This window comes from Balaenoptera physalus (assembly GCF_965194825.1).
Source record: "Balaenoptera physalus genome assembly, chromosome: X".
Taxonomy (NCBI): Eukaryota; Metazoa; Chordata; class Mammalia; order Artiodactyla; family Balaenopteridae; genus Balaenoptera; species Balaenoptera physalus.
In genome coordinates this window covers 37,601,317-37,623,855 of record NC_138903.1, presented here as the reverse complement: position 1 = coordinate 37,623,855, position 22,539 = coordinate 37,601,317, and the positions used below count along the sequence as shown (strand labels likewise).

General features: G+C 36.1%; 1 protein-coding gene across 10 annotated transcripts in view; it reads left to right on the top strand.

Annotated features, from left to right (window-relative positions):
• The window catches only part of CASK (calcium/calmodulin dependent serine protein kinase), a 393,009-nt gene that overhangs the window by 353,702 nt on the left and 16,768 nt on the right, over nt 1-22,539 (top strand). For 4 of the 10 annotated variants that reach the window (XM_082446395.1, XM_082446397.1, XM_082446402.1 and 1 more), the window contains exons 18-23: nt 2,380-2,448; nt 3,845-3,880; nt 5,533-5,729; nt 13,295-13,410; nt 20,387-20,467; nt 20,574-20,654. In XM_082446395.1, coding sequence (XP_082302521.1) covers nt 2,380-2,448; nt 3,845-3,880; nt 5,533-5,729; nt 13,295-13,410; nt 20,387-20,467; nt 20,574-20,654 — 580 coding nt within the window. The remainder of the gene's footprint in view (nt 1-2,379; nt 2,449-3,844; nt 3,881-5,532; nt 5,730-13,294; nt 13,411-20,386; nt 20,468-20,573; nt 20,655-22,539) is intronic. The other 6 variants (XM_082446400.1, XM_082446401.1, XM_082446396.1 and 3 more) reach the window with 3 other exon arrangements.

Below are 22,539 nucleotides of genomic sequence, written 5' to 3'. Positions count from 1 at the left end.
CAAATAATGACAAAGGCTTAATAAAGAACAAATAGAGTCTCTGGGGGAAAAAAAAGATCATAATTGCAATAATATTTCCAGGAAGTACATTCACTTCCCTTGTTAAGAAATCACATAGATAGTTCTTCTTTCCAAGGATGTGAGAAGTGGTCTATTTCTGTTAAGATAGAGTAGTTCAAATAATTGTGACAGGTCTCTAGATGGATGTTAAGTCTATGAGAAATTGATAACTGACGTTATTAGAGGAATATAGGCTTTTGCAACCTTCTGTGAAATTGTTTAAATTGGAATGTTATCTGATTAGTAAACAAGTAAGTTTTCTAGAGTAATACAAACCCAAAGCTCCTTTCTTACATTAGGCTTATCCTTTAGAAATTGTAGCTTTCCCAACCTCTATTATTCAGTTTGCTATTGGTTAGTAAGTGAGATTCAAAAATCTATTCTTTTTATATTTGGAAATATGAGCCGGCCTAAATGGTGTCATCCTTTGGTCATTGCACATTCAGTTTGAATATTTTTTTCTGAAGCTTGTTCTTTCTTGTGCATCTTCCAAGTATGTGTACATCAATATGAAGTACACATTTCCTCCAGTTAATATTTAAGACTGGCAGACAACTTATTTCATCTAGAAAATTGAATTTGTACTTAGGAGAAATTATAATGTTTCTTCCAGTCTCCAGTAGTGATGTAAATTTCACAAGAAAAATCAGAGGCTTCATGTTTTTTTGTAAACCTATTGAAGATGATATGTATAAGAATTTGTAGTTTTGTCAAGTGTATTTTTAGTGAGCCGTGACAATTGGGGTTTCTGTTATATCAGTTCTTGAGCTCCTCTCGGTGGCTTTTTATGGAACTTCAATTAGTACTATATTTCAAAACAAAATATGGAACTACTTCTGCTCCAGGATTTATAGTTTTGAAATTTGTTACCTAGTACACAAACCTTACTGGAAAAGAGAGACTGTCACATGCATTTTTATGTAAAGCATTTTGATAGTCTAAAAATCACAGGTGGTCCTCATACCATTTCTCATCTTGGAAGAAATTTAGTAAATACGATTGATTTTTGTCTTTTTGGCTCACTAACCAGAAAATAATGTTAGTTATTAAAAAGTTTCTCTTGTGTTTTTGAGTGGTTGAACTAGTTTTGGGGTGGGACCAGTATTACACATATAAATGCTATGCTCTCGAGTAAGAAGAGCCCTCTCTTACCTTCTTTACCTCTGAAGAATAGGAAAAAATGTATTCCCCTCCTAGCCCTACCCCCAGTCTGTTTGACTCTCCTGTGCTCTGGCAGAATTCAAGCCTGTGGTTGGACTCTTCCCAGCTACAGCAGTACTTCCCAAAGAAAAGCTCTCTGGCCACCTTCATCAGCATCCCCCTGGCCGTTGGTAAAAGAGGGGACCCCTGCCCCACACCCTGGCCCTACTGACATGAGTCTCTGGGGGTGGCGCCTAGACATCATTCTGCTCACTAACATCTGACAATACTCATCTAAGGGATCCCATTATTTAAAGGCTAACAGGTTCCGGAGGTTTTCTTTAAGTCTTCTAGAAAAAGCAAATGTCTTTTGAGCAGAAATGCACATTTCAAAGGTTTCAAAGAACTCTACTAAACCAAAAATTTTTAAATACTTATTTCATCCCCTCCTTTTTCTAACATTAAAGTTGATTTGGACAATAAGGGAGTGGAGCCTGGAAAGGATTTTGAGCATGTCACATAGTATAGTGGCTGTGGCTGCTGGGATCTTTGCCAGAATCTTTAGAGGCTCAAGATTATTGTTTTAATTAATCCGCTAAAATAATCTAAAAGAAGAAAGGTTTCTTCTCTGGTGTATATCTTTTACCCTTATTAGTAATATCTATCCTAGAAAGATTCTAAGGTGATTACAACATGAAAAGTCTTTTTTTGAGATTCACTTCACTTCAAATTGCATCATTCAGTAATTTTTGATACCAAAGTACCTAAGGATTATTAAATAAATACTTTTCAAACCTAATTTTCAATAAAAATTAGGCAGTTGGGATCTTCAGCACAATAATTGTATAGTAATATCTGTCATTTTACAGTACTTGATAGGATTTTAATATCAAGTCACCCTTCGGGGTCTTATTTAAAGAAAGCAAAGGTTATAGAATGTTAGAGACAGGAAATAAATGGTTAATGAATGACACGGTCATCACTTACAATATGTGAATCTTCAAACTGTAAAAATTTTTTTCATACTTCTGTGAAATCATGCAAGTTAAGTCAGTATGGCACCTTTATAGCTAAAACCTCAAAGGAAATGGTTGTCAGACTGTGGTTGTAACTGTTGATGTGAATATCTCTGTTTCTGTGCTGGTGTTCTGTGTTAATGAACCTTGTGTCTTATTTCAGAGAGATTCCCCCTCCACTTCCAGACAGTCCCCAGCTAATGGTCATAGCAGCACTAACAATTCTGTTTCGGTAAGAACTCTAGCTCCACACAGCAAAGTGTGACAATTTTGTTGGTGCCACCTGCCATGAGTGTTCTAGTTACATGTGTTCAGTGGAAATATTGTCTTCTGCCGATATACAAGGCTACTACAGCTACAATGCAGTTTACTCCTGGAAAATCTTTTTCAACATTTTCTTCTCATTAAAAATGCCTTTCATTAGTTAAATTTGAAGAAATGTAGTTCAAGACTGCTTTGGTCATTCTCAAAGTATTTCTGTGTCACCCATCTACTATTTATGACTTTGCTCAAAGTTATGCAAAGGATGTAAATGGAAGTTTCTTGAAATTTCTCAACTTTTTTTTTTTTAATTTGAGAAAGATAAAGAAATGTAAGGATTTTGCAGAGTAGGCATTTGGGTATTCTCGGGCTTTGTAGTTGTCTATTCTGAGTGATATCAGCAACATGTTTTAGTTTCCGCTATCTAAGTTTACGAATTGGTGTGCCCTCTGTTATTGTGGTACGTGCACATACTTTTGTGAATTATAAGCCTTGCCTGGATATAAACAGCAAAAGGAACTGGCTTCAAACTGCACTTAAGCCACGCTATTATCACATCTTTAACACAAAGTACTTTATATTTTGACTTGAACTTGGAATTTTACTTTTTTTTTCAGAACTATCCATTTTGAAAAGTAAAAAGAATTGTTTTTAATTTAAACAAATGGGAGCACTTATACGTGCAGGTGTGCAATATTTGGGGTAACAAAATCTCTAAGTTGCTGATATTGCTGTTAAAAATATTGAGAGTTCTAATAATACAGCAGTATCACTTTTTTCCTATTAACTTGCCCTTTAAAAATATATCAACATTTTTATCAGATAAATTTTTAAATAATTTAGAGATCACCTCAAATGGAATGATATAAGAGAAATTATGGAAGAAAATTTCCTAAGACTTTTATTTGCAGCTTCAAAACAGGCTACCAAAGGAATTCATTTATAACATTTAATAACTTTAAGATGGTGAAAATCCGTACAACCATTGAATTTTTCGAAATCTAAATGGTTGCAGTGACTAAGTTGAAAAGGGCAACAGCTCTTTTGAGTTTTGGGGGGTTTTTTAAATAGGCTATTTCACTTGCAGTGGCTTTTGTGTTGAAGATGCTGAGTTGTTTCTTAAGAACACATTTTCTCTCTGCTTAAACTTACCTGCTTTCTTCAGCTTGCTGCTAAATGGCCTGGGTTTGATTTTTTTTTTTTTTTTGATAACTCAACATTTCTGAGAAATGGAATAATGTATATTATCTCTTTACAACTTAAATCTAGCTCATTTTTTAACCATATTGTAACAGAACACACAAATTACCTTGTACTCTTTGAAAAGTAAATGAAAATTTTTCTCCTGGGTTGGCTTTATTCTACAGGACTTGCCATCAACTACCCAACCAAAAGGACGACAGGTGAATAGATACCCTCTATAGAAACTTCTCTAAACTGAGCTGCTAATAGCCAATCCTTTATTAACCCTTTTCATCCCATAATGTCTGCATTTTGGACCATAACATTTGAGCATTGAGAGCTTGTACCATTTCATTTTAACACATTACACATGACTAATTCTCTATAAAGATTTTTTTCCTAACATCTTTGTAGCTGTGATGGTTATTGTAATTTCAACCTGATCATTTTGTGTTGATGGTTGAGAATTCAGCCTTTGGGGATCTTATGGGCCTGCTTCTGGGGTGGAAAAAAATTTTTAAAGGTTACAAAATTCTTAGAATTCTAAGAATAACTAAAACGTACATGCCAGTGAACATTTTTAAGCAATAATTATCTGAAGTTTGAAGGCTTTTTCTTAATTTGTATCTGCATGTGTATTTCTAAAAGCCATATACAATGAAAAAAAAAAAAAAGAACAGAAAATTCCTGGCTTTACAGCCTAATCAAACATGAAAAGTTAAGTGCTGCCTAACAAACACAAGCAAGTAACTTTCAATTTGCTGGCACTTTGAGTATGAATTTTAGGTGCAAATGCAGAGACTTGTTATTTTATAGGCTGGATTTCTGAAAAGAAACTTAAACAGAATAATCACACAATAGTTCCAAGGCCTTCAGGTTGGTTTTACAGTGACTTAAACATTAATATTCAAATTTAATTTCAAGAGATAGAATTTTTATGGTATTTTTTGTGAAATGTGCTATTAAAAAATATCAAATTGTGAGTTAAGATGTGCATAAACTAGCACCTAATAGAACTCACCCATAAGTGATGCAACGTTGAATATCTAGCACCTTATTTTAAATCATTTAGAAATCCAGTGATTCATAAAATGGTGCCATATAACCCCCTGTATGCTAATCTGTTTCCTTTTATAATATTTACTAGTTATATTTACATATAAAACTCAGAGCCTTAAACCATGCATATCTTGAAGCTCTGTGCAGATTTCAAGTGTTACACTGGCAAAGCCAGGATTCAAACTCATTTTTCTTCTCTAAAAAGAGTAAAATACAAAGTCTAAATCCTGTTTAAAAAATAAAACTATTTTTAAATGCTTTAAAAAATTGTTTGAATTACATTTAAGCTTATCAGCAGTGTGTAGACACACTGCCAGTTGTCATGTAGGCATTTTACAGCAAGATACCAACACGGAGTTCTTGCTAGTTTTGTATCATGTACTGCTTTAGGGTTAAAGCCTGTCCTGAATGCTTGTGGTCATGGTTTAAAGGCTGCCATGTGATCATGACAACTTATGCATAATAGCAACTAAATATATTCAGATTTTAAAATGGTAAGCATACTTCTCTATAATTTTAAGCCTATCCTATTATAGTAAAAGCAGAAATTAAGTCTATCTTTACTAAGCAAGTATCTTAAGTGTTCCCTCCAAATAAAAAGAGCAAAGACTTGAACCTGTACACACCAAAAGTAGTACATTGTTTCTAGTGGTAGCAGTTTTTTTGTGTTGTATTTCCATGCATCATATTTGCTTTCACCATCTAATGTCCTGTTTGTATTGTAGTAAGTGTTAGTGTGTGGTTATTAAGTTAGAGCTGACTGTTTACTTTCACATCACCATGGCATTTTTTCTTACAAACTCCTGTTTTATAGATCTATGTAAGAGCACAATTTGAATATGATCCAGCCAAGGATGACCTCATCCCCTGCAAAGAAGCTGGCATTCGATTCAGAGTTGGTGACATTATCCAGATTATCAGTAAGGATGATCACAATTGGTGGCAGGGTAAACTGGAAAACTCCAAAAATGGAACTGCGGGTCTCATTCCTTCTCCAGAACTTCAGGAATGGTATGTTTTTGTTGTTTTCTTTTAGTTTACAATAAAAATGAAGCCTGGCCATCCATTTTTCAACTTTATATTTTATTCTTTTACAGGGTAAAACCTGTTTAATATATTCCTCGCTCTATTAGCCAAACACAGTTCAAATTAGTCATCCAAGAATTCTAAATTGTCAGCACCAAGTAAGCTCCTGCGTATAGAGTCAGGTCTTTGTTTCACACATAAGGAGAGGAAGGTCTGTAGAGAGGCTGAGCGACTAGCCTCAGGTCATGGTCACATCGTGGTCTCTTAGCAGAGCCCTCTATTCCTATATGCTGTTTCCATCCTTTTAAAATTGCATTTTTTTAAATGTACCCTCTCCTTGCCCCTCCACATGCTCTCACCACCCCCATTCCACTCCACCACCAGCGAAAAATTCAAATGCCAGGATTCACGGTCATTCCAGGTATTTAAAGAGAAAATGTTTCACTATTAGAAGGGTAAGGCAGTCAGAAGCTTCGTTCTTTACCTTTCCAGGTCTTTTTTTTTAAAATAAATGTATTTATTTATTTATTTTTGGCTGCGTTGGGTCTTCGTTGCTGTGCGCGGGCTTTCTCTAGTTGTGGCGAGCGGGGGCTGCTCTTTGTTGCGGTGCGCGGGCTTCTCATTGCGGTGGCTTCTCTTGTTGCGGAGCACAGGCTCTAGGTGCGCGGGCTTCAGTAGTTGTGGCACATGGGCTCAGTAGTTGTGGCGCACGGGCTTAGTTGCTCCGAGTCATGTGGGATCTTCCCGGACCAGGGCTCGAACCCGTGTCCCCTGCATTGGCAGGCGGATTCATAACCACTGCGCCACCAGGGAAGTCCCCCTTGCCAGGTCTTTAAAAATGTGTGTCTGTTAGACAGTTTAGGCTTTGAAAGCAGGTTAAAGTCAGACAGTTTTTAGACATGTTTTTAACTGAGAGGAGTCACAGATTACTGTGTGTTTTGGTAAAATCTATTTCTGTTACTAATGTTACAATTTGCTATTTTTTGAAAAATGTCAATAGTTTTTTACCTTTGTCAGTACTTTGGCAATATATATCAGAAACCTAGTGCAAAAAAGATAACTTCATGTCCAAAATACTTGAACCTAGCTGAAAGAGACCAAAGGCATAGAGTTCATAGACACGTACAACTTTTCATCCATTTTATTCACTAATTAAAGGGATTTCTCAGCTAATCTCTTTTGCTTGATCACTTCTTTCAGCTATACTCTTAAATTTAGAATGTCAGAGCTGGTAAGAACTTCAGATGCCATCATTTTACACGAGGAAACATGGGCCTAGTTAGAGGAAGTAGCAGCCTTCCGTCTGATGCTGTCTTTCAGTCTGATCTTCAGAAAACAGTTTAAGCATTAGTGAGAGGAAAGTGATTTCTAAGTCATTTTGATGGTGATGTTACTATGTTATCACTGATATTTATGTTTTACAAAATGTGTTCTTGAACGTTGCCATATATTAATGAGCATTTGTTGAAAAGAATTATGTAGAATCCAGACCTCTTCTCCCTGGTCAGCTCATTTGTATAAATCATGTCTCACCAATACCTAGAACTCTGAGTCCTCTGGAGGAAGCCTGAGAAATGGCAGGGGGAAAAGCAGATTTGCTTCCTGTTTCCTATAATGGTAGACTAGACTAGGTTATTTGGATCAATCCTCCCACTGGGGAAAAAAAAAACGAAAAGTGCTACAGAAAATATGTTTTTGAAAATGACCTTAAGAGCACTGAGTAGCTGAAAAGGTATTGGGGAACTCAGGGACCAATTTTTATATGAAAGCCATTAATCAGAGCAGTAAAAATTAGAGTACCAAATTGGTCCATTTTGCCAGGAGGGCATTTCTCTTACTAAAAACTTCTCTGCCAGAGGACCAAGGTTAAGACCTAATAAGGCCTGTACAAGTAGGAGAATCTGTTAGGAGACTCATCCCGCATTGTCAGGATCTGCAAAAGGCTATACCCCCAGGTTAAGAGCAAACAGATAGATAGATAAGCATCCCCTCACTGCCCTTCCACACCAGGGGACTGTAGAGAAGGCTGCCTTGTCGGTGAGCAGAGCAAAAGGAAAGCAAAGTTCCCCTGAAAAAATTGTGGCCACCGGTCCACCCTGAATGGATTTGCACCCAGGTACACATAGCCTGGGACAGCCAGGGAAACTCCAGCTATGTGCTTGATGTGGTTTCCCCTTTACTAATAGTTCCAAATATCTGTTATAAACAAATGAAAGTCTCTGAAGGAGAACACTTTTATCCTAGGCCTCATCCTAGAGCTCCTCCTGACCTCCCACATAAACTTTCTTGAGGGCAGTTACCAGCAAGTCAAAATGAGCAAGCACACATGGAAACCAGTGAGACCTGACAGAAATGAAAGACGCCAGGAACAAACTCAAACCTACTTCATATATTGGAATTAGGAGACAAAGGTTTTTAAACAACTGTGCTTATTAGCAGGCTTTTAAAAATCAGTAAAAGCTTAAAAAATATCTTCAGAGAAGAGGGGAAAAAATTTAATGGCATAGCAGATTTGAAAAAGAACCAAAATGAATTTCCAAGGACAAAAAATGCACTAACTAAAACTCAGTGGCCACACGCCTATTAGAATGGCTAAAATTTTTTAAAGTTTTCGTCAGCAGGTAAATGGATAAACAAATGATGGCATATGCATACAATAGGATGCTCTTAAGCAATAAAAAGAAATGAACTATTGATAACATACAACAATATGGGTGAAACTCAAAATCATTAGGCTGGGTTTCCAGGCAAAAAAGAGAACATACTGTATAATTCCATTATATAAAATTCCAGAAAATGCAAAACTAATCTACAGTGACAGTGGTTTCCTGGGGATCTGGAGGAGGGAGGGAGGGATTACAGAGGGGCATAAGAAAATTCCTGGGGTGATGAAAATGTTTGTTATCTTGATTGTAGTGATGGTTTCATGGGATGCATAATGTTTCAAAACTGATGAAATTTTACACTTTATATGTTATATTCGGTTTATTGCAGAAAAACTGAACTCAATAAAGTTGCAGTGACCATAGAGGGAGACAGGGGTTCTAACTAGGATGAAGAGGAAGAGGCCCACTGGGCAGTATGTTCCTTGAGACCACAGTAGGACTCCGGAGGTATAGGAAGGCATTCCCAGCTGAGGGGAAAAAGCAGAGTCCCTTGTTGGAAAAGTGAATTGGTCTCTAGCATGTCGATGGACGTGTAATACTAATGAGAAAGATTTGAAACAATACTATCAGCCAGACCCAGAAGCTTTGTTCAGATGTGTTGCTACCAAGTCATATTTTTCACATCCTCTAGAGAAATCAAATTTTTTGGACCCAAATACCTTACCTTATTTATCCTTGCTAAATCTCATCTTGCTTGACAAGGCCCATCAGTCTAATCCTCTGATATGATTTGAGTCCCTGAATCTGTCATCCCTTCCCTTGCCTACTAGATCCTCATCCAAGTCAGCAATAAAATGTTAAACATGTGTTTGAAATTTCCTTCCAGGTTGACCTAAATTCTAACACAGTTTCCTTGCACATACTGAGCTAAAAGAAATAACATTCATTTCCTGAGTGAGTGCCTAGTAAAAATCAGTATCATTCCTCTGTCATTATACCACATATGGCCACACCACAAATTTTTACTGGGAACTTTTTCTTAAATTTTTTAAGCTGAAAAACATTTATTATAAGATACTCTGTACACTATAACGTAAGCTTCACGAGGTCAGGATTTCATCTCTTTTAACCTGTCAAAAATTCCTCAGTTCTGTTTATGTTTCCAAAGATCCTGTGCCTCACAGAAGCTGTAGTTATGACTGACAGCACATATTGGCTTGAACTGGAAGAATTCCCAAAGCAAAGGTTTCATCAGCCTCCTCTGTATGCCACTTAGGTAATATATGGAGATTGACTTTGGTGCTGTTGCTGAGAGTTCACAGTAGTTCCCAATAAATGTCTTTCTCCTAACCAAAAATAAAGAAATAAATATAAATAAAGCCCTCAAAGAGCAAGAGAGAGAAAGAGACATGGAGGAAAGACTCTAAGAAAGTAGAAGAGAACACTTCCCGACTCATTTCATGATGCCAGCATTACCCTGATACCAAAGTTCAGTAAAGGCAAAAGAAAACTACAGACCCATATCCCTCATGAGCACAGATGTAAAAATCCGTAGCAAAATATTAGCAAATTGAATCTAGCAATATATAAAAAGGATATACATCTTGACCCAGTAGAGTTTGTACTGGGAATGCACAGCTGGTTCAACATTGGAAAACCAATCAACCTGATTCACCATATTAACAGACTAAAGAAGAAAAATCCACATGGTCATAGCAATAGGTGTGGATTTTAAAATTCAACATCCATTCATGATTAAAACTCTCACAAACTGTGAATTGAAGGGAACTTCCTTAAACCTGATTGAGAGTATCTACAATAAACCTACAGCAAACATTATTGGAAGGGAAAAAATATATAACAGGTGATATGATTCTGTGTAGAAATTCAAAGGAATCATTTATAGATAAACAATTAGAATTAATATGAGAGTTTAGCAAGATGGCTGATGTAAAATCAGTGTACAAAAATCAATTATATTTCTATTTACAGTAAAAAACAGAAAATAATTTTTTAAATACCCTACATAATACCACCTGCAACACCATAATACTATAAAGTACTCTTGCAAAAAAAATAGAACTTAAGTTTGATTAGGCCTCTAGATCTAATTAGCTATTTGCAGGAAATGCAAAAGACAAAGGGACTTACTGAAGACACCACAGGGGTGAGATCAGAAACTGTAGGACAAACAACCAGTTTCTGCAACAAATAATTTGCAAGAAGAAAAGGGAGAGAGGGAAGGAGGGGGAACCTATAGGTTTAAAGGGAATTTAAGAATATTTAAGGAAGAAATGATACAAACTTGGATTTTTTTCAAAGTAATCTTAGGGTGGGTAGGTTGTAAATAAAACAAAATAAGCCATGAGTTAATAAATGTTGAAGCTGGGTTGTAGATATTTGGGGTTCATTACACTATTCTCTACTCTTGTATATGTTTGAATTTTTCAATATTACAAATTTTTTAAAATACCATTTATAAGTTTTTTAATCAACAACCTAGGAACAAATCTAATAAAGTTGTTCAAGACATTTAGAGGATAAATTATAAAACTTATTGAGACATTAAAGAAGACCTAGATAAGTGGAAAGACATACTGTATTCAGGGACTAGAAGACTCAATATTGTAAATATTGTAAAGATGTCTATTCCTCCCAGATTGATTCATAGGTTCAATTCAATCCCAACCGTTTTGAAATTGACAAGCTAATTTTAAAGTTTTCAAGGAAATGCACAGAATCAGGAATAGTCAAGATGCTCTTCTAGGAGAATAAGGAGGGAGGCCTTGCCCCACTGATGCCAAGATTTATTATAAAGCTGTAGTAATTAAGACAATAAAGTATGGGCTTAGAGATGCTCAAATAGACCAATTGAAGAGAACCCCTGAACACTCTCATACATAAATAGTCACTAGTGAGGAATAAATAGACTTTTCCATAAGTTGTGCTGGGACAATTGGTTATCCATTAGGGAAAAAAATGAGAGAAATTGGACCCCTAACTTCACACCACATACAAAAATCAGTTCCAGTGTATTAAAAACCAAAACATGAAAGACAAAACTATAAACCCTTGAGAAGATAATATTGGAGAATATCTTTAGGGACAGGGAAGGATTTCCTAAAAAAGATATCAAAAATATTTCCCATAAAAGAAAACATTGCTAGATTTGACTAAATTAAAACTAATAAGTTACATTCATCAAATACCATGAAAAGATTAAAAAGGCAAGCCACAGAGTGGAAGAAGATACCTCCAACATATATAACTAACAAAAGTGTAATATTCAGACCATATAAAGAATTCCTACAAATCAATGAGAAAAAGACAACTGGATAGGAAAGTGGTCAAAAGATTTGAACAGGCACTTTACAAAAGAGGAAATCCAATAGCCAATAAGCATATGAAAAGGTGCTCAATCTCATTAATAATCAGTGAAATGCAAACTCAAAACACAGTGTTACTTCATTACTCGTCCACCATGATGGCTAAAATTATAGACTGATAATAACAAGTGTTGACGTGGAAGTGGAACAATAGGAACTCTATACTGCTGGTGGGAATGCAAATCAGTACAATCTCATTGGAAAACAACTCGTCATTTTCAATAGCATTGTATGGCATTCTGATAGTGATTTTGGATTCTCCTTATATGTGGCTCACTCAGGCACCCCACATTGGCCCACAAGCAAAGTCATTAAGTAAGCAAAACCTTCTGTGGTAATATCTTGAAAGGCAAGTACTTGCTTAGCCTAAACCTAAGAGAGCAACTTTTTTTTTATTATTATTTTTTTTAATTTTTGGCTGCGTTGGGTCTTCGTTGCTACGCACAGGCTTTCTCTAGTTGTGGCAAGCGGGGGCTACCCTTCGTTGTGGTGCACGGGCTTCTCATTGCGGTGGCTTCTCTTGTTGCGGAGTGTGGGTTCTAGGCGTGTGGGCTTCAGTAGTTGTGGCACGTGGGCTCAGTAGTTGTGGCTCGCGGGCTCTAGAACGCAGGCTCAGTAGTTGTGGCGCATGGGCTTAGTTGCTCCGCGGCATGTGGGATCTTCCTGGACCAGGGCTCAAACCCGTGTCCCCTGCATTGGCAGGCAGATTCTTAACCACTGCGCCACCAGGGAAGTCCTAAGAGAGCAACTTTTTAACAACATTTATGTATATGTTACTAATGCTGAATACTGTAATTATGTAGAACAAAATTATGATTTTTCTGAATGTAATGCTAACTATGGATTTAATCATAGTTTTTTTTTTCCTATCTAGAATCTTCAAGTAGTAGTAGTACCATTTATTAGGCATCTACTGTGCCTGCCACTGTGCTAGGGATATTATTTACATTTTTTGTTATAATTCTTTACAACACCCATCCAAGAGGCTTCAAGAGATTAAGGAACTTGCCAATAGAATGTACCGCCTAAGAGCATGGGCTCTGGTGCCAGACTGTCCTCACTCTCCCACCTTATTAGCTGTGTGATTGGGACAAATTAATTAATCTCTCAGTCCTTTGATCCCCTCATCTGTAAAACAGTGACACGATTTCACGTGTTGTTAGAAAGATTAAATGAGTTAATATATGTAAATTTCCTAGAAAAGCACCTAACACTAAATTGATAAAAGCTAATAAGTGATAGAGCCAGGATTCAAATCAGACCTGTCTCAACTCAAAATCCCACACTCATTCCACTGTATTTCATGACTGTATGTTTAGACTTTTCATCTGTGTTATCAGTTAGTATATGTTCAAGTGATACAATGTTATTTTCGTATAAGCCTGCATTTTTAAAACCTTTCTAGGAAATTGTCAAGGAGCAACCTTTATCTGAATGATTTGAAAAGTTTGTGAGGAGTTTGTTCATGCAGGTTCATGTAAACTCTTCAAATGACTGGTTTTCCTCTTTTATCAGCATAAAACTATACATTAGTTTTTTTCTTTTCTTTGTGTGCTAGGCGAGTTGCTTGCATTGCCATGGAGAAGACCAAACAGGAGCAGCAAGCCAGCTGTACTTGGTTTGGCAAGAAAAAGAAGCAGTACAAAGATAAATATTTGGCAAAGCACAATGCAGGTAGGGAAAAGTACGACTTACTGAGACCGGTTAAACATCTCAAAGAGACTGAAGTAGATGTAACATCTCAATTCCGTCTTCAGAGTTCTCTATCAAAAAAATTTCACCATATGAGATCATCAGCTTGCAAAAACTTTAAGAATCCCTTACCTTCAATTATTATGTTGGTTATTTGCCAAATATTTTACAGAGCTATACTTTATAGGAAGAAAATGCTATTTGGAAACAGTACTCTCTGGAACTCAAAGAACCCAGTACATTAAGTCCTCCCCTGAGAAATGAGAGATTGAGAGTTTGCTGAATTGCCAGGATTCTTGCCTCCTTGCTGAGATTGGTCTTGAGCAAATACCCTCACTCCTGACTCCTCTCTGGCCCTTGGACATGGCCCTGTGCCACATTTCTAAGGGCAAAGGTGCACTCTTAACAGAGAGCTGTGCTGCAAATGGTTCAGTGATTGATTTGAAAGAGTGCAAATGACATTAGATAGATACTAACTTAATTTGGTCAGTTCCTGTCACTAGTCTTCTTCCTTCATGGTATTTCTTAGCCCATAAAAGACCAAGAACATTATCTTGGCCTACCCTTCATGGTATGTTTGTCTATATGGAAGCTTGCATTCAACTTAAGTCAAAATATTCACTCATTTGCTAAGAACTGAAATGAATACCAAAAAAGCATGCTCTGTCATTGCAGTAGAATTCCCAGAAGACTCACAGGATGTAACTTAAGTTAACGAAAAGGCATGATGATGTAGAGTGGGATTTACTTATTTTCAGTAACTTCTTAATATGACTCCTTTTATAAGGAACTTTTCTGAGGAGGTGCAAGCCCCAACATTGGCATTAGATTAGTTCCCAAGGTTTCAGAAATAACTCCAAACTTCAAACATATGGCAAAGAAAATCAAGTGAATGCAATCATGCATACCCAGTTTGACAGTATAATATTTCTGACAAATACGAAATGCATTTCCCTCTGTAGAATGTTATATTTTATTAGCATTCACTAGGAAAAATTATTTTGAAACTCTGAATGATTCATTTCTTGATCAGAGAGTAAAAGTAAACATTTTGAAGTATTGTATAATGTGGAATGAATGTGAGTGACCACATGGCTTAATTTTAAATGGTTCAGTTAAATAAGGAAATCTTTCCCATCATGATAGCTACAGTGTGCCACATTTTTATTTCCAATAAAAGGTATCATTTCTGGTTATATACCACTACAAAGCACTAGTCTGATAATGGCTTTTTTGTTTTATAAAGGGAAGAAATATTCAAAGTAGATTAGTGAAATATAATTAGTTAAAACTAATTGTAAATGCTCCAGTAGTACTATTTGAAGAAATTCACTGTAGTAGCAGCAGAATGTTGTTTAACATAAAATGTCAGTGGTTATTGCCAAGCCTCCATAATCACCTTTATTTCCATCAGCTTCTAACAGGCTCAAAAGGTCTGTTGACATTACATATATATGTATAACCTTGTAATTTTTACAATAATTTTAAATGATATATAGATGGCATTAAAATTAATTTAAACCTAGAAAAGCAAAGAAATGGCCGATAAGGCTGTCAATTCATCCTTAGCTTTTTATATTCTACTGATGGAAGGCATGTAGACATGAGTATTCAATTTGCCAACACTCTTTAATTTAGCTCTGAGGAAAAATAAGAAGCCAGTTAATTGAAAAACTAGACTCTCTAAATTCTGACAAAGAGTCCGTTGAATCGTTCACTTAAGAATTTTGCCAGAGAATCAGCATCCTATCTGGTGGCCAGTGTTTTCCACAGTTAACTTTTTCCATTCTTTGACCACTGGGGCACCACTGATCTTCCATTATTCCTGTTCTCTCTGATTCATCACAAGTGGTGCTTGGTAGTCCTGCAAACGCACCTGTAAGCTTAATAGCCAGCCCAAGCTAGGACCGGAAATTAGCACACCTGTGTATCCATGCACCTTTGGCAAATCACTTGGCTCCTGTGGGCCTCAAAACGAGGGAATTGGGTTAGTCAATAAAGGATATCTTTTCTAATTCTAAAATTCAGTGGATCTCAGGTTATTTCATCACTGGGCCTGATAAATGGATATCATTTAATGAAGCCAAGTACTCATTTGCTGTCCCTTATCTTAAGCTTTAGCTCTGGTAAACACTGCCCATTATGTTTGAAGGCTGTATCACCCTTGCTAGAGAAGGCAGGAACCTCGTAGAAATGGAATGGAATTGCTTTTTCTCTGTCGTCTTTAAACACAGCACCTCCTATCCAAAATCATGGATCTGTCTAAGTTCTTGTAAACTTAAAACTAAGAGGAGTAGAGGGGCCCCACCACTTTTTTGTTCTCCACAGCATCTGCCTAAGCAGTCGTCTTCTGGGCCTCGGAGCCTTCCTCATGCTCACAGTTCCTTCTACATGTCAGTATTTGTCACTGCCTGAGAGCCTCCCTTGATAGAAAATCTGAGCTTTTTATAAGGTCCTTGCAGGGCCACTCAAGTTTCTGTACAGAACCTGTGTTTATGATTGTCTAGTCAGAATGTCATCGTTAGGATTCCCACCCGCACAAAATCATCACTCATGAGCTCTCCTATTAGTTTTTCTGGTCTGGAGAAGATGCCTGGCTTTTTCCCTGGACTTTCTAGAAGATGCTGCCTGGCATGTCCTTTCTGCCACCATCTCTTCAGCATTCTTCCCCATCACCAACCAACTCTTACATTTTGTTAACTATAAAGACCAGAAGAACCATTTACTTACTGATTACCTTGCCTTTACAAGAGATGAAATTGTCAGGAAGGAAAGTCAAGTATTTTATCAGCTGTTCTGCTTTTAGCTATGATGAAAGTTTATCCTAATATGTGGCATTGCCTACATAAAGAATTGCTCTAAAAGAAACACATACTGTTGACCTCCACTGGGAAGGCAAATGCTTTGAGAACTTTGAAATATCATATTCTTTAATACCAAGAACTAGCCAAATGGGTTCATAGGCCACAAATCCAACTATATTTCTGAAAGGTGTTTTCTGACTTATTCAAAAGTCGATTGTAAAATACAGTGGGGGAATCTTCCCATAGTCCTCAATAAATTAAAATAAGGGCCATTGGGATTAACATATACACACTACTATATATAAAACAGATAACCAACAAGGACCTACTGTGGAGCACAGGGAACTACACTCAATATTTTGTAATAACCTATAAGGGAAAAGAATCTGAAAAAGAATATATATATAACTGAATCACTTTGCTGTACACCTACCTGAAACTAACACAACATTGTAAATCAACTGTACTTCAATTTTTTTAAAATGCAACTGATTTTTATACATTGAAAAATAAGTAATTTTAAAAAAATAAAATAAGGGCATACGTTTTGTTTCTTGCTTCAAATCTTTGAGAATTCAGCAGCTGTTGTTGGCAAGATCCAAACCTTATCATTAAATTCTGAAGTTGTTTACATTTGTAGTAAAAATAAAGGATGAGAACTTTATCAATATCTAGAACTGATGGAAATGATAAAATACTAGACTTAATTATTTCCATTTATGTCACCAGGAAATTCTACATGTCTGATTAAAGCAGAATTCTGTTCAAACTGTTGCCTACCTCTCACAATATACAGTGGCAGTCTATTAGCTGAATGTGACCCATAAATAAATTTTATTTTTCCCATATACACACAGTGTTTAATCTTAATTAGTTATCACATTTGAAAATCAAATATTTAACATAAAATCTGGGTTTCTGCGTTTCCTTGAAAGAACAGAGGGTGTGGTAACATTAGGCCCACTTTACTCAGCCCAGTGTTACCAGTGTACAATGGCTTATCTAAGTGGAGGTTTGTACAGTATTTGAAGATACTAGTATACTTCAAAGCTGCTTTGAAGATAGCTTTTCCAACTGAGATATGGAATCAATGTTAAAGGTTTATTTATGGAAAAGATTCTACTGAAGAACAGGTACCTGAATACTCAAAAGTGTCATGAACATTGAGTAGCTTACCAGGAAGTCAGGACAATATGCCAGACAGTATTTCTGAAGCCTTGGGAATAGATTTGATTATGGTATGTGTAGCGTTTACAGCAAATACATTTTCTGCAACGCATGAAAGACTTTTAGCCACATAAATTTGATGCAAAAAGCATTGTCATGCTTCTAGAAGAACTATACTCTTTGAGGCGCTGAGATTCCTCCGCCCTAGGACTTCCAAAATCAATTTAAGATCAAGTTATTAATGTAAACTTTTTTTAAAGCTCTTCATTAATTCATTTTTTTTAATGTTAGAGGCCTGAGAAGTGGTATTTAAATATCCTGAGAAACCCCATTTACATACATACATACAAACATAGAGGATTTCTACAATACCATTCATAGGTGTGTTTAAATTATGTTTAATACCACAAATTAGTACTGTTGACGTTAAAAAGCTATTATTTTTGTTTTCTTTAATACAGAGAACTCTAAAGACGACAAAAAGTGGCCCATAATCTCACTGCCCTGTTGACATTTTTTTAATAGTAAAAGTAATAGGCACACGTGATTAGAAAAGATACGGAATGAAAAGCAAAAGGCTTCCACACCTACACTCCCTGAAGAAGGTTTCTTGTAACTATTCCCAGACAAAATTTGTATGCATATGCTAGTATATAAAACCCCCTGGCTTTTATATAAGGATATTGTTGAATTTTTATTAAAATGAGTTTGTTTCTTAATGTGATTTATTTGCCTCATGTTTAGAATATTGCATGGTAAAGTTTCTTTTGTGCATATTATACTTTTATTTTACTAATATATTAAAAGCCATATTTCAATGACCCCTGTACATTTTTCATGCTGTCTTACTCCCAATGGCCTCTGTGCATGTAAGTAACCTGTTGAGTGACTGTGCCTCTTTGTTTTTGACAGTTTCCTTTCATTAAGTCCCTTTTTTTAAATCAGCAAACAACTTAAAACCTTTAAAAGTTCAGTCTCTAAGTGTTCTCCTTATATTCTTTGTATGTCGTATTTTAAAATATCCTTTTTTGTTTCTCCACCCTATGACTACGTGATGATTTCATTTAGACCGGAGTACCCTCTTCATGCTACTTGTATATGGTTAAGATACTGATGTGTAACATATCTGTTCATTTGTCATGTTGATTGTTGATATCTAACTCATTCTTATGTGTTTGAAAAAAATGACTTAATTCAGTAGGATTGGAGTCAGGGCTCTGTAGAGGGAAAGAGATGTGTATACCATTCAGAAAACTTGTGTCATCATCTTGCTCTTTTGTGAGATGCTTGATTATTTCTATATAATAAAATATATCAGCTTGTTGATGGACCTCTTTTCATAAGCATACTTTTCTTGATGAAAATATCACTCAGAGGGCAATAGGTATAAAAAGCAATGCTGTAAGCTCTCCTGCTTTTATTTTTGCAACTCTTCGTCGCTCCATTACCACTGCAGCATGACTAGCTAGCTCCGCCACGCAGACAACCTCATGTTCATTTTGATTTTGTGAATCTGCCATTCTAAACACAGAAAGCATTTTGTGGTTTTTAGCTGTTGCTAGAGAATATGCTTTTAAGTCTTTTAGTCAACCTTTATGCAATCAAGTTATCCAAAAAAAATGCACAAATACCCATTAACATGCACTAACCCTTATTTTAACATATTGTATTTCTTTTTTTTTAGTATTTTGGGAATGATACTTTTGTTCATTTGTTTGTTTCTGATCTGTTGCATTCCAGAGTATCCTATTTTGCATTTTAAGGTTCTTTGCTACTGGGAAGAACACAAATGTTAAGGACTGAGCTGATATTCAAAAGCATTTGGCCATATTATTTCAGGGAGTAGAAGCTTCTCTTAATGATTGACTGAAGCATCTTAGATTCCTCTATTACACCATGGAATCAATTTCATGGAATTTATTTCAACCCCTCTAAAATCCAGAGCTTATTCAATATTATTTAAAAAAAGAAATTTCAGTGTGTGCCTGACAACATATGGGTAGTACCACACAGAAAAATATTATGGGAAACATAGACATGTGATTTTAGCCTTCTTGTGAGAATTTTCAAATGTGTTGTGAGAATTGGACTACCTTAAACTTCAACAGGAACGGTCATCCTCTTGGGAAAGTTTTTGCAATAGTTTTGTGAAGAGGCAGGTTTCCAAAAAATATTTTTTAAAGCGTTTCTTCTCAGTCTGTAATGATCAGAGAACTCCCCTTTTGCAAAAGTTTCCAAGCTCAGACTCTGCTTCATGCTTCTTCCCATTCTGTCCGTCCTAACTTACTTACCACACACAGGCTGACAAAGTTTGGGGCCCAGGGAAGCATGTTCCCCTACTTACATACCCAAGACTTTCCACTGAATGGATAGCTGGGTTACAATAAAACTTGTGAGATGCTCATTTCCAAAGCGTGTGAAATCATAGTTGCAAAACTTGACTTTGAAGGAAATCTAGCATGCTACCTTCAGCAACTCTGTTGAAAGAAAGAACCATCAAGCTGAAGACCAGCTGTCCATGCATCTCTCATCCACCCCTAGAAATAATCTAGCTGGCCTCTTTCTTGGTTAACTTTAGTTGCATTCATGTTGGTCACTGTCTGCAGACTTTTTCTTTTTAGTATTGCTGATTTCTTAGAATTGCAAAAATATGAACAGCATGTTGTTTTGAATGAATTCATATGATTTGTTGGATACTGCATGAAAAGATATGCAGTATCTTTTACAACTGGACTTTTATGCATGTGCTCAACATATCTTTGGATGACCCTGGTTCTAAAGTGCATTTTCATGGGCTTAAAAATGAAATTTTCTCCCAAAAGGTTATATGACTTAAATTACATGTAAGCTATATATCATAAGTTGGATTCATATTTTTTAAGACATGGCTTTACTATAATTTTAGTTTTGCCAGTAAAATTATAATTTACATACATGAAAATATTCCTTCTGTAAATTTATATTCTTTCTAAATCTTTGCATTTTAGTGTTTGATCAATTAGATCTTGTTACATATGAAGAAGTAGTAAAACTGACAGCATTCAAAAGGAAAACACTAGTCTTATTAGGTAAGTTTAACTGCATAAGTGGCTTTCTTATTTTCATCTTCAAGACATTTTATGAATATTATTAACAATTATCAATTTTTAACTTCCTTTTTAAAAAATGCCATAGGTGCGCATGGTGTCGGGAGAAGACACATAAAAAACACCCTAATCACAAAGCACCCAGACCGGTTTGCGTACCCTATTCCACGTAAGCAATGTTTCACTCTCCTTTAAGTGTATTTTTCCTTGTACTTTTCTAATCTTGTAATTTACATATTTTTTCTGATTACATAAGTAATAACTGTTCATTATAGGAAATCTGGAAAGTCCAGAAAAGAACAAAGAAGAAAATGAGTTAACAGTTAATCCCAACCCCACTCTCAATATTTTATATTTTATTGTATGCCCTTCCAGGCTTCTCTTAATGCAAACACATCGTGTGTGTGTGTGTGTGTGTGTGTGTGTGTGTGTGTGTGTGTGTGTGTGTGTGTGTGTGTGTGTGTGTGTGTGTGTGTGTGTGTGTGTGTGTGTGTGTGTGTGTGTGTGTGTGTGTGTGTGTGTGTGTGTGTGTGTGTGTGTGTGTGTGTGTGATCATTGTTGTTTAACAAGACTGGGCTCGTTCAGTCTATTTGTAATCTAATTTTTCCAACAATATGCCATAAATGTTACCCAGATGAATTATTCTTCAGAAAAATAGGTTTTAATGATAGTATAATTTTCTTTGATATAACAATATTTTCCTTAATCTGTACCTAAATTGTTGACTTTTATCACTTTTAAAACCCAATGTGCTATCCATTGTTTACTGTAAAGAATTTTAAATCTGTAATATTTTTATCCCCCTTATTTTCTATATCTTATCCTTAACCTCTTGTCCTCTTTGTTTCCTCAAGTACAAAATGAAGTAATTCCAGGAAAATAAAGAGGATTTGAGATCATATGAACACTAAGCAGATACTGGATAGATAATAGCCATCTTGCTACCATCATTTTATTTTATTTTTTATTATTATTATTATTCCAAAGTTTAAAATTTGAATCCCAAAAGCTTTTTAGCAGTTAGAGCTTTGTTCGGGGTGGGAAGAGCTAAAGGAGAATGATTTTTAAGAGCAACAGGAGAGTGAATTCCCTGGCGGTCCAGTGGTTAGGACTCTGCGCTTTCAACTGCCGAGGGCCCGGGTTCAATCCCTGGTCGGAAAAAAGAGCAATAGGAAAAAATGGGAAGATTGGCTCCATACTGTAGGGCCTTCCAATGCCATGTCAGCACCATTTACTGTTTTCTCTACATCCCAGAGAGCTGTGAGGGTTCATAAGACCAGTCTCATCCCAGAACCCTGTCTGATTTACTCAAAAAAAAGAAATTCATCAGATATTCTTTCAGTTGGTACCACTGGAGTTTTCTAGTAAAACGCTTTAAAATGTTCTTTTAATTCTCCTTATGTCTAGATCATGAGTACAGCAAGCTTCTTCTTGATCACATAAGCAATTGAACTTCCATGTTATTAAACGGCCAATTAACTAGCTTGGTTTTAAAGTGTGTCATTGCTGACCCCAATCATGTCTACTCGCTGTAATATTTGAGTAGAGTGTATACATAGCATATGTTTACCTACCAAAATGACTGAAGATAGGACAGCATCAACACAGTATGCTGTTTCTTCAGCTTTTCATGTGCCTGGAGAAAGGGTTCTTCTTTAAAACATCCACATTTTGATGTCCATGAGCACTTGGCAGTTCTACAGTCTAGTTGGGGCAGGAGAGGGGAAATTCCCCCTGGGTTTGGACTCATGTACAACAAAGAATAGCATGAATTTGTTCTTGCTCAAAAAAGGAAAGAAGCAAAGGGAGAAAGAAAACTAAAACTGCTGTTCCTGGCTTGTCTAGAAAAACATTTCCTAAAGTGTGTTTTGCAGAATCCTGGTCCCATTAGTATCCCACAGAACTAGGACTTATTGGCAGATATTTTAGTATACACTCGCTTAGGTCAGGGGTCAGCAAACCTTTTCTGTAAAGGACTAAACAGCAAATATTTGAGGTTTTGAAGGCCATATGATCTCTGACACAACTGCTCAACTCTGCCATTGTGAAAGCAG